Source organism: Malania oleifera, chromosome 4, assembly GCF_029873635.1.
Source record: "Malania oleifera isolate guangnan ecotype guangnan chromosome 4, ASM2987363v1, whole genome shotgun sequence".
In the NCBI taxonomy this organism is placed as follows: Eukaryota; Viridiplantae; Streptophyta; class Magnoliopsida; order Santalales; family Ximeniaceae; genus Malania; species Malania oleifera.
Genome location: NC_080420.1, coordinates 4,315,445 through 4,327,993, shown reverse-complemented (window position 1 = coordinate 4,327,993; position 12,549 = coordinate 4,315,445). Strand labels below are relative to the sequence as shown.

Below are 12,549 nucleotides of genomic sequence, written 5' to 3'. Positions count from 1 at the left end.
TGATATTTAAATAATAAAGAGAGAGGAAAATGGAAACAGAACAGAAAGAGGCAGCAGACTTCAGCGTTTGTCGATGACAGTATGCTTCGTCGACGAGTAGATACCCAGAGGATACTTGGGTGACTTTGAATTTCGTTGACGAGGGGGTGAAGTTTGTCGACGAGTTGCCTTCTTGACCTCGGCGACGAGGTGACATGGTTCGTCGACGAAGTTCGGTGTATAAATAGTGTTAAACTCAAATTTTACGTAGAAATTTTCAGCAGAAAAACCCTTTCTCTCTCCTCTACAGTTCCTCCCTCTTCTCTCTTCGATTTCAACCCTATTAGTTGCCAGATCAACAATCAGAGGCCACCACAACGCTCCTAAGGAAGTTCTCTCCAAGTCTACTAGAGCGGATCATTGGTGGGGCTGAGTTGAATTCCATCCCAGATTCAAAGTAAGGCCTTTTATTCAAAATTAGGCTTTCCAACAGTTGTAGGAAACGTAGTAGATGTAGAAATAATGATATTTTGTTCTAGGAAATGTTACTTTCAGGGTGTTGAGTGGGGAATCCTATTGGTGTAGGACCCATCACAGTTAAGCGATTTTAGCAGGAATCAGGTAAGCGAAATATGCTATGTTAGGCAGTTCTAGTATGATTTTCAGTATAAAATATATATTTTTACTATATTTTTATTCACAACAGGAATTTTATACAGTTATCAATTATGTTTAAGATGTTTTAATTACCGTGTGGCATGAGAATATGGATATAGTATAGAAATATGTTTTACAGTATTTTTAGGACTGTGTTTTACAGAATATACAAACAGGGAACATGTTTTACAGTATTTTTCTTTCAAAATACCATGATTATTTAGTTTTACAATACCATGACATATAGTTTTACAGTTAATTTCGGAAACGCAGTTAATATAGATGCAGTTTATTACAGCGTCATGGTTAATACAGTTATTACAAAATCATGGTGAAACAGATAGTTGTATATAGAAACTAATATATAGTAGCAGACCCTGATGGACCATTACAGATACAGTTTATAGAGCACGATACCGTAGCTATATACAATTCAGAGTAAAACCACATATTCAGATAATATGTGGTATACAAAGTCGATCGTGCCTATGTTGTGGACAGACTCCCCATTAGATATGGGTTGAGGGGGACGATCTGACTGACGGAGTATAGTGATTTATCCTAGTAGGCCAGTCAGTAATAGATCCCGCCTACAGGCCACACAACCCTGTCATGAGGGGTTAAATCATGACATACAATTATCCATAGGGAAGTTTTTCAGTATTTATATGTATATACCGTTTACAGAAATAGAGGATGTACTTATGTATATTAGAAGTATTATGAATAGAAAACTTATAAAGACAGTTATGTTAAGCAACGTGAATAAGGTGGTATTATATATTATTTGTACCTGTAGTCCCAGATTCAGTTGTTCATATATTTATAAAATCAGATTTTTATAGAAATCTAATTCACTTGCCACACACTAGCAATAGCATATTTTGTCTTACTGAGCATTGTCTCGTCTCATTAAGTTGACATTTTTCAGGTGATTCAATTAGGCAAGCAGATCAGGTTCGTAGGTAGAGGGGCTCAAGTGCTGCCCTGTCAATAGTGTGAGTATTTTTGGGAGGTCACCTCTATATAGCCTAGTTTCAGCTGAGGGTATCTTAGGAATAGTAGTATATGTATATTTTGGGAGCATTTTAGCACTCTGGTATTGTAATATATGTGTGGTTATGTTCTACATATTCAGCTTCCTGCTGCTTAGGTTGATGGTTAGATTTAGATCAGAAGATATCAGAGCAATGTAAATTTCATAGTATTTAGTATAAAAAAATCTTAATTAATTTAGCAGATCGTTACAGTTTGGTATCAGAGCCTAGGTTGTTAGGTTTTGTAGACTTTAGAATGCAGCGGAAGTAATACCAGAGTATAGGAAAGGATTAGAGGTTTGTTCTGTAGTCTGGATACAGGATTTTCGTGGTGGTTTCTGTGTTTTTCTTGGGGTGACGATTTCAGGAAGACCATAGTAAACTATTATCGGGTCATGTGTCTAGGTTGCAGAACTATATTTTGAATTAAAATCAGGGAAAGTAATTAATTATAAATTGGAATAGAATAGGTTGTAGGAGAGTTTTTTCAGGATGGATCCAGGAAACAGAGGCACGAACACTAGGGAAGAAAAACTAGGACCTTCCAGTATGGGAGGTGGAGATACTAATATCGTATTGCGCAACATCACCCAGCAGGTGGTGGCTGAGATGGCCAAGAGCTCAGGAGAGTGTAGCTGCACGATCGAGTAATTTACGCGGATGAAGCCCACATCTTTTGCTGGAGGAAATGACCCAGTTATAGCTAAAAATTGGATATAGGATATTGAAGAGATGCTGGATGTGCTTCCATGTACGAATGAACAAAAGGTGATATTTGCGGTATTTAAATTGACAAGGGAGGTGAAGCGCCGGTGGAGATCAGCGCGTCTGATTGAGGAGCAGAGGCCGGTTCCTATGCCGGTGATGTGGGACAAATTTAAGGAGCTGTTCTTCGAGTGATATTTCCCTACTATCGTTCAGAGCATGAAGGCAGCAGAGTATATGCACCTGGTATAGGGGTAGATGACAGTATCTCAATACGCAGTTTGATTTATCAAGTTGTCGTGCTTTGCCCTACATTTAGCACCAGATGAAGAGAAAAAGACAAGGAAATTTGAAGAGGGTTTGCAGCAGAATTTGTTTGAGAAGGTGATTGATTTTAAGGCTCAGAAATTTGCAGAGATCGTAAATAGGGATGTGATTATTAAGAGTGGTATACAAAGAGGTATTGCAGCTCAGAGCCAGAGGAAGAGGCTTGCGCCTCAGAATTTTCTGGCTGGTTCCAGCAAGGGTCCATGGAAAGGAGGCCATGATAGGGGAAATCAAAGGTAGACGATAGGACCTCAGGAGAATCAGGGCAGGCAGTCTTACCCGGAGTGTCAGACATGCGGGAGACGGCATTTGGGGGAGTGCCAGGTAGGGAGAGATGTTTGTTATCGTTATGGGAGACCAGGCCACATGGCTCATGCATGCCCAGGACAGCCAGACCAGGTCCTAGGTTCCAAGCCCTATCGTGGGGGTTATTAGGTGCCTCGGGGAGGTCAGCAGAGGAATGTGGCGTCGGAGCGAGTGTATGCTATGACGTCGGGTGATGCTGAGGCTGCTGCGAAGGTGGTGACAAGTACTTTTGCTGTTTTATCATATCCAATTACTGTTTTATTTTATTCAGGTGCTACATATTCTTTTGTATCTACATCCTACGTTAAATTATTTGGAAGTGAGACCCAGTTATTAGATATAGAACTGTTAGTAGCTACACCGTTTGGGTCAGTGATGAAGTGTCAAAGGGTACTCAGAGACTATCCAATATAAATTCAGGAGAGAGTGTTACCAGAAGACCTAATTGTGTTTGATATGTGTGGATTTGATGTAATACTGGGTATGAATTGGTTGGCTGTTAATCACGCCAGTATCAATTGTTATAAAAAAGAAGTAATTTTCATACCCCCTAGCGAGCAGGAATTTAGATTCACTGGTTCATGTGTACGTGCTCTGTCGCAATTAGTGTCTTCTATTCAAGCGAACAGATTGCTCCTGGATGGAGGTCTGGGGTTTGTGGATTTTACAAAGGAATCGTTAGAAAATGAATTGAAACTTGATAGTACACCAGTAGTATGAGAATTTTTAGATGTTTTTCCTGAGGAGCTATCGGGGTTGCCTCCTGAACGTGAGGTGGATTTCTCCATAGATTTACCTCCAGGGATAGCACCGATTTCTAAGGTTCCCTACCTTATGGCTCCAGCTGAATTAGGAGAATTGAATGATCAGTTACAAGACTTTTTGGATAGGGGATTTATACCACCCAGTGTATTGTCGTGGGGAGCTCCAGTGTTGTTCGTAAAGAAGAAAGATGGGACTATGAGAATGGGTATTGATTACAGAGAGATTAACAAGGTCACTATTAAGAACAAATATCCTCTGCCCCGTATAAATGACTTGTTTGATCAGCTCCAGGGTATGCGGGTGTATTCCAAGATCGACCTTAAATCAGGTTATCATCAGGTGAGGGTAAAAGTAGAGGATGTGGCGAAGACAGCCTTTAGGACTAGGTATGGGCACTATGAATTCCTCGTTATGCCATTTGGTCTGACGAATGCCCCGGTTGTGTTTGTGGACTTGATGAATAGAGTCTTTCACCAGTATCTGGATTAGTTCATAGTGGTTTTTATTGATGATATATTGGTTTACTCAAGGAGTTTTGAGGATCATGAGGCACATTTGAGACAGGTACTGCAAACTCTCAGGGTGGAAAAGCTCTGTGTCAAGTTTAGCAAGTGTGAATTTTGGCTTGAGAAGGTTGCATTTTTGGGCCATGAGATCTTAGGAGATGGTATTTCAATGGATCCCAGCAAGATTGATGCAGTGGTGAATTGGGCTAGACCGAAGAACATGCAAGAAATCAAAAATTTCTTGGGACTAACAGGTTATTATCGTCAATTTGTTGAGGGGTTTTCAGCTTTATCAGGACCTCTCATGCATTTGACCAAGAAGAATGCCAGATTTGTGTGGGATAAAGAATGCGAGTAGAGTTTTCAGCAATTAAAGCAGTGGCTGGTCACTACACCAGTACTGATGATTCCATCAGGAGGTGATGGTTATGTAATTTATAGTGACGCATTTTGAAATGGCTCGGTTGTGTACTGATGCAGCATGGTAGAGTGATAGCTTATGCCTCAAGACAATTAAAGAATATTAAAAAATTACCTTACTTATGATCTGGAATTGGCTGCGGTGATACACATTCATTGAAAATTTGGAGGCATTACTTATATAGTGAGAAATGTGAAATATTTTCTGATCACAAGAGTTTAAAATATTTCTTCATACAAAAAGAGTTGAATATGCACCAGAGGAGATGGTTGGAACTTATCAAGGATTATGATTGTACCATCAGTTACCACCCAAGTAAAGAAAATGTGGTTGCTGATGCATTAAGCCGTAAATCATAGGATACAACGTAGTTAACAGTAGTAATTCAACACCCAATCCAGATGGACTTAGAAAGGCTGGGTGTGGAGTTGGTGGAAAATGATTCTAGGGCCTTTATTGTTAGTCTGGTTGTACAACCTACACTATATGAAAGAATTAAAACTACTCAAGGGGAAGATCCAAAATTAGCAGAAGTGATAGCCAAAATATAGGATGGTCAAACAAAGGAATTCAGCATTTCTGATGTTGGGGCTTTGAGATTTCACACTAGATTGTGCGTGCCTACAGATGATAACATTAGGAGAACAATTCTAGAAGAGGCTCACATATCTCTATTCATTGTTCATCCTGGCAGTATGAAAATGTATAGGGATCTACGAGAATATTTCTGGTGGAGTAGTATAAAGAGAGAAATTACGGAATTTGTGCGGCAATGCTTGACGTTCCAGCAGGTTAAGACTGAGCACCAGAGGCCGGCTAGTCAGTTGCAGCCACTTTTCATTCCTGAATGGAAGTGGGACCACGTATCCATGGATTTTGTTACTGGACTACCACCGGCACCGCATGGCCAGAATGTCATTTGGGTGATTGTTGACAGGATGACAAAGACAGCTCATTTTTTGCCCATTAAGGTTAGCTACCCTATGAACAAATTAGAAAAAGTTTATATACGGGAGATTGTTCGACCCCATGGAGTGTCGATATCTATAGTCTTATACCGTGACCCACATTTTACATCACGGTTCTCTCAGACAGATGGTCAGATAGAGAGAACGATCTAGGTACTTGAGGATATGTTGCGAGCCTGTGTGTTGGATTTTGGGGGTAGCTGGACCTAGTATTTGCCATTGGTAGAGTTTGCTTACAACAACAACTATTAGGCTAGCATAGGCATGACACCTTATGAAGCGCTTTATGGTAGGAGGTGCTGTTCTCCTTTATATTGGAGTGATCTAGGTGAAAGGCGAGTGTTGGGGCCAGAAATAGTACAACAAACGTATGATAAAGTCTGACTTATTCGAGATAGAATCAGTGCAACACAGAGTCGGCAAAAAAGCTACGCGGATACTCGCCGTTGGGAATTAGAATTTGAAGTGGGCGATCATGTATTTCTGAAAATAGCACCACTGAAAGGAATCATGAGGTTTGGGAAGAAGAGTTAGTTGAGCCCTAGGTTTATTGGCCCATTTGAGATACTCAAGAAGATTGGGTAAGTTGCCTATCGACCAGATTTACCACCATCTTTATTCAGGATTCATGATGTATTCCATGTTTCCATGTTAAGGAAATTAGTCCCAGATCCTTCTCATATCATCAACTATGCAGAATTGGAACTCAGTGATGTTCTAGCATATGAGGACGCTCCAGTACAGATCTTAGATAGAAAAGAACAGGAATTGCACAGTAAGAAGATACCACTAGTAAAAGTCCTGTGGAAAAAATCACACGATAGAAGAAGCTTCTTGGGAGCTTGAAGATGATATTAGACGGAAATACCACCACCTGTTTAGTGGGTTATAGCAGTGATGTGTGAATTAAAGTAGTGGTAATTTTGTTTTGTTTAGTACAATATAATTGTAATGTAGAGTATAGGATAGGTAGTATTTTAGTTTTTGGGGAATTTTCTTTTATAACTATAATCTCCCAGAACTACCTATGTAACCACGGTATTCCTCCGCCATAAGTGAGGGTAAGTAAAAAAATTAGTAGACCGTTTTGCCTTTAAGGGATGATGAGTTATATGAATAGTAAATTTCGAGGATGAAATTTTATAAGGAGGGAAGAATGTAATGACTCGAAGATTAATAGTATTTAAATAATAAAGAGAGAGGGATATGCAAACAGAACAAAAGGAGGCAGCAGACTTCAGCGTTCGTCAACGACGTTGCACTTTGGGCTCGTCGACGAGGGTGTGCTTCGTTGACGAGTAGATACCGAGAGGATACCTAGGTGACTCTGAATTTCGTAGACAAGGGGGGGAAGTTCTTCGACGAGTTGCCTTCTTGATCTCATCGACAAGGTGACGTGGCTCGTCGACGAAGGCCGGTGTATAAATAGTGTTAAACTCGGATTTTACGTAGAAAATTTCAGTAGAAAAACCCTCTCTCTCTCTCTCTCTCTCCTCTACGGTTCCTCCCTCTTCTTTCTTCGATTTTGGCCCCGTTAGTCATCATATTGACCATCAGAGGCCACCACGACGCTCCTAGAGAAGTTCTCTCCAAGTCTGCCGGAGCGGATCGTTGGTGGGACTAAGTTGAATTCCATCCCAAATTTAGAGTAAGGTCTTTTATTCACAATTAGGCTTTCCAGCAGTTGTAGGAAATGTAGTAGATGTGGAAATAATGATATTTTGTTCTGGAAAATATTACTTTCAGAGTGTTGAGTGGGGAATCCTATGGGTGTAGGATCCGTCACAGTAGGGGATTTTAGCAGGAATCAGGTAAGAGAAATATGCTATGTTAGGCAGTTCTAGTATGATTTTCAGTATAAAATATATATTTTTACCATATTATTATTCACAGCAGGAATTTTATACAGCTATCAATTATGTTTAAGATGTTTTTATTTTTATGTGGCATGAGAATATGGATACAATATAGAAATATGCTTTATAGTATTTTCAGGACTATGTTTTACAGAATATACAGACAGGGAACATGTTTTATAGTATTTTTCTTTCAGAATACTATGATTATTTAGTTTTACAGTACCATGACATACAGATTTACAATTAATTTCAAAAACATAGTTAATATAGATACAGTTTATTAGAGCATCATGGTTAATATAGTTATTACATAATCATGGTGAAAGAGATAATTGTATATAAAAACGTAATATATAGTATCAGACTCTGATGGACCATTATAGATACAGTTTATAGAGCACGGTACCATAACTATATACAGTTCAAAGTAAAACCACATATTCAGATAATATGTGATATACAAAGTCGATCGTGCCTATGTTATGGACAGGCTCCCCATTAGATATGGGTTGAGGGGGCCGATCTGATTGATAGAGTATAATGATTTATCCTGGTAGGCCAGCCAGTAATAAATCTCGCCTACAGACCGCACAACCTTGTCATGAGGGGTTAAATCATGACATACAATTATCCATAGGAAAGTTTTTCAGTATTATATGTATATACAGTTTACAGAAACGGATGATGTACTTATGTATATTAGAAGTATTATGAATAGAAAACTTATAAAAACAGTTATGTTAAGCAACGTGAACAAGGTGGTATTATATATTATTTGTACCTGTATTCCTAGATTCAGTTATTCATGATTTTATAGAATTAGATTTTTATAGAAATGTAATTAACTTGCCACACACTAGTAGTAGCATATTTCGTCTTACTGAGCGTCGTTTCATCTTATTAAATTGACATTTTTCAGGTGATCCAACTAGGCGAGCAGATCAGGCTCGTAGGTAAAGGGGCTTCAGTGCTGCCCTATCAGTAGTGTGAGTATTTTTGGGAGGTCACCTCTATATAGCCCAGTTTTAGCTGAGGGTATCTTAGGAATAGTAGTATATGTATATTTTGGGAGCATTTTAGCACTCTGGTATTGTAATATATGTGTGGTTATGTTCTACATATTTAGTTTCCTGCTGCTTAGGTTGATGGTTAGATTTAGATCAGAAGATATTAGAGCAGTGTAAATTTCATAGTATTTAGTATTAAAAAAAAATCTTAATTAATTTAGCAGGTCGTTACAACCTGTGCCTGGAAAACAGTCGTTGCAAACCCACATTTCATCAAAGAAATTAAATCCTAGGGAGTGACTGTTTTACATTGATTCCAGTTAAGAATCTGCACCGCCAGAGACAACAGCAGGTCGTTTTACACTGGCCTCCGCCTTTCCCCCATCCCGGTTATATTTAAATTTTATTTAATTATTAATTTGATTAATTCGGTTAACCTAATTGAAATTCCTATTAACCAAACCGACAATTGATTAACCGAAAATTGGTAAAATCGTAATCGAACCAAACCGACCAAAATTGGTCGGTTAATTCGGGTTTTCCCGAATTATACTCACCCCTACCCAAAGGGGCTTCTTAGGATAGTTATGTTTCATTCATAGGGAGGCAATTGTACTAGTTCTCTCAATTGCATCTTGGGCAACCTCGGTTCAGGTTAAGGAGGAGTGTGCACTTCCTATTTCAAGGCTTCTCCTAATAGTTCAGAAGGCTCTCATTGAAGATTTTCGACTACCCTCGCCAACTACGCATTTGTTGTTTTGACAATATTCGATTTGAAAATGGGTAGTGAACTGAGTGAGTAATACCCATTTCAACTTTCTTAATAATGAGGCAAAGTCAACTCGTCCATAATTCATTAACATAAAAGGGTTCATCCATACTCAATTATTTAATAAGATCAATATGGATGGAGAAAGGGCTATGGGACAACATTGACATTTGCCGACCCTGGCCAAAGAAACCAATTCTACCATCACCACATAATTAACCATTATATTCACTCATTATCTAAGGCAAGGACCATAAGGAATAGGTCAATATCTTCCACCAAAGAAAAGCAACATAGCAACAAAAAAGAAACATAAACAAATAAACAACAGAGAATGGTGTTTTCCATTAGGCTGCTCGAAGAAGAAAAAAAGTGCTTCGCTTGGCATAAATCATCAGCCCCAATACTGAATGAACACCATCAAAGGATCAGTCCACTGTAAAAATTGCAGAAGTTGCCAGCACTGGCTTCCAAGAAAGGAAAAAAATTTCGGACAACCTGGTCATTTTCTCTACACTCTTACACATCAACCATGGAAAAAGAAGGGCTGTAAAAAATAAAATGTCATTTTCACACTCTAGGTCTCTCCTTCTCTCCAACCAATCTAGCAGGGTTCCCCACAGCGGTGCCCTCGGAGGGCACTGCCCTTAAAACCACGGACCCCGCACCAATTTTAGCCCCTTCCCCTATAACAACATTCCCCAAAACCTTAGCCCCTGCACCTATAAAAACTCCGTCTCCAACCTTGGGGTGCCTGTCCCCAACTTCCTTTCCAGTCCCTCCCAGGGTCACACTGTGCAAAATGGAAACCCCGTCTCCGATCACCGTGGTTTCGCCAACTACAACTCCAGTGGCGTGGTCGAGCAGGACCCCCTGCCCGATCCTCGCCCCCGGGTGGATGTCGACGGCAAAAACCTCCGAAACCCGGCTCTGGATCACCAGAGCCAGGGCAGCCCTCCCCTGTGACCACAGCCTATGTGACACTCTCTGGGCTTGCAATGCCAGAAACCCTTTGAAGTTCAACAAACACTGAACATAACTGATGCAGGCGGGGTCTCTTGCTTTTGCAGCTTCAAGATCTTCTCTGATGGCTGCTCTGATCTTGCAATCTTCATCGAATGCTGTGGAAAAAACTGTGACGAGGGAATCACTGGAAAGGCTTGAATTGGCTAGTTTAAGTGCCAGGTGATTTGCCAGTGCAGTTTCCAGAGAATTGTGTACCAAAATGGAAGAACAATAGTAGTGAGAGAGTATGGGCTCTTGTTTTGAATCAAACAGAGCCTCTTCTTGGATTTTCCCCCATAAGTGATCGTCTTCATCAGCATCAGAAGTGCAGGGTGGCTTGCTCTGGCAACTTTGATTGCCTGAAACAGGGTTTGAGAAACAGGGTCTGATGAATTTGAAGGATCTGCATGGAAAAATGTTAGAAATTTGGCATTGGCCGGTTCTGTCATTAATGCAAGCTGCCATTTTTGCAGCTCTTAGCTTGCTTTTGGAGAAGAAAGAAGCAAAATCAGAACAAATTGTTAGTGGGTGTTGGAAAGAGTTGCGTGGAGATTATATACAGAGGATGGGGAGAAGGAAAAGAACCAGCAAGAAAGTTCATGGAAGTGGCAGGGTGCCCATCTTCAACTTTAAGCCAAAAGAAAGATCTGTGAAAATGGTCAATTCTGAATTCTGATTTCCCTTTTGACTTGGTTTTTAATTTCAAGAATGGCTTGGTGACCACGGAATTAAAGACGAGGACCATATGAATCCAAAAGAAAAAAACAAAACAAATTAAATAAAATAATTAAAGAGAAAGGAGAGGTTTTGGAGGATTCTTTGTGGAGGATGCGTCAGCACTTAGGTAAGCATGCATGAACAGGACTGACTTTGGACATGGCGATAGATCTTTAATAATTGCTGCGTTGAATCATGAAGAAGGTTTACAGAGCCAGGAAATGGGATTTTCGCCTGTACAAGGAAGGGTTCATTTTTTAAATAAGAAACAGAGCTTTGACTTCGGCAGGACAGTGGCGGCTGCTTCTCGTTGCAGAGCAATGTATCAGATATGTGTACGCTATATGGTCCGCAGTGGTAAGCACCATTGCTTACACTGTGTGGTAAGCACCATCCACATTGACCAAATTCTAGCTTTAGTTCAATCCAAAGAAAAAAAAAATCTTTTATTATTATTATTATTATTATTATTATTATTGGGTTTTGTAATGATTTGAACCATTTGATCGGCTGCATGAATTGTTCAATTTTAATATATGCAGCTATAATATTGTAATTAAGTTTTTTGAGAGGAGAAATTCTCAAATTGGACATGTTGATTTGTTTTTAATAAGATTAGAATGTGAGTAGATATTTAAGCTTATAGATTATTGTTAAGTGTTTCGAGGTTAGCTTAGTCCAAAAAAAAAAAAAAAAAGTGTGTTTTCGGAGGTAATCATAATTGGGTTGTTTATGATTCGATTATTCGAATTAGATCTCTAAAAATCAAACCAAATTGAAAGTTTTGATTCAATATTTTTGTGAATTGAAATGAATCCAAACCCTTCAGTTAACTAATGATCTGATTAACTGACAATTCAGTTCAGTTATCTTATCCGAATCAATTTTCAAACCATTATATTTTTTTTTTAAAAAGATATTTTACTAGGAATTTGATTTAGTGTGTACATGACACTTTATTTATATAAATTAATCAACTAAAAAATGTTTGTGCATACGGTTGTAACCTCAATATGATAATATTATATAATAATATAAAATATGAATAATACATATTATAAATAAATAAATATATTAATTCGGTCTAGGTAACCATCGATTCATGAACATAAAAACTAAAATCGAACCGATAACCTAAAATCATTAAAAAAAAAAAAGTCGAAATCGAACCGAATAAATTGATTAACGAAAAATTTTCAGTTTAGTCTGGATAGATTTTTCATATTAGATCAGTTTTCAAATATTTTTGAATAGCCCTAATCATAACTAGTTACAAATTAATCATATTGTTTAAATTAAGGGCGTTCAAGAGTCAATTGGGTCCGTTGAAAGTTTTGAGTTCGCTTGTAATTTTTTTTTAATTGATTCAAACTTGTTGATTAGATAAAAATTTAACCATAGGTTAAACAGTTAAAAATATGTTTTGGGCTGATTTGATAAAGGTTAGACTAGTTTGAGTAAGAATTTACCTGTCTAGTATTTCGGAATGAAATGTGCTAAAAGTGAAGTGGAATAAAAAGT

At 38.6% G+C, this 12,549-nt stretch overlaps 1 protein-coding gene across 1 annotated transcript; it reads right to left on the bottom strand.

Annotated features, from left to right (window-relative positions):
- Positions 1-9,505: 9,505 nt before the first annotated feature.
- On the bottom strand, positions 9,506-10,976 carry LOC131153005 (serine acetyltransferase 1, chloroplastic-like). Its single transcript, XM_058105012.1, has one exon. The coding sequence runs from the start codon at positions 10,774-10,776 to the stop codon at positions 9,877-9,879; it is 900 nt and encodes a 299-aa protein (XP_057960995.1). The 5' UTR covers positions 10,777-10,976; the 3' UTR covers positions 9,506-9,876.
- Positions 10,977-12,549: the final 1,573 nt, after the last annotated feature.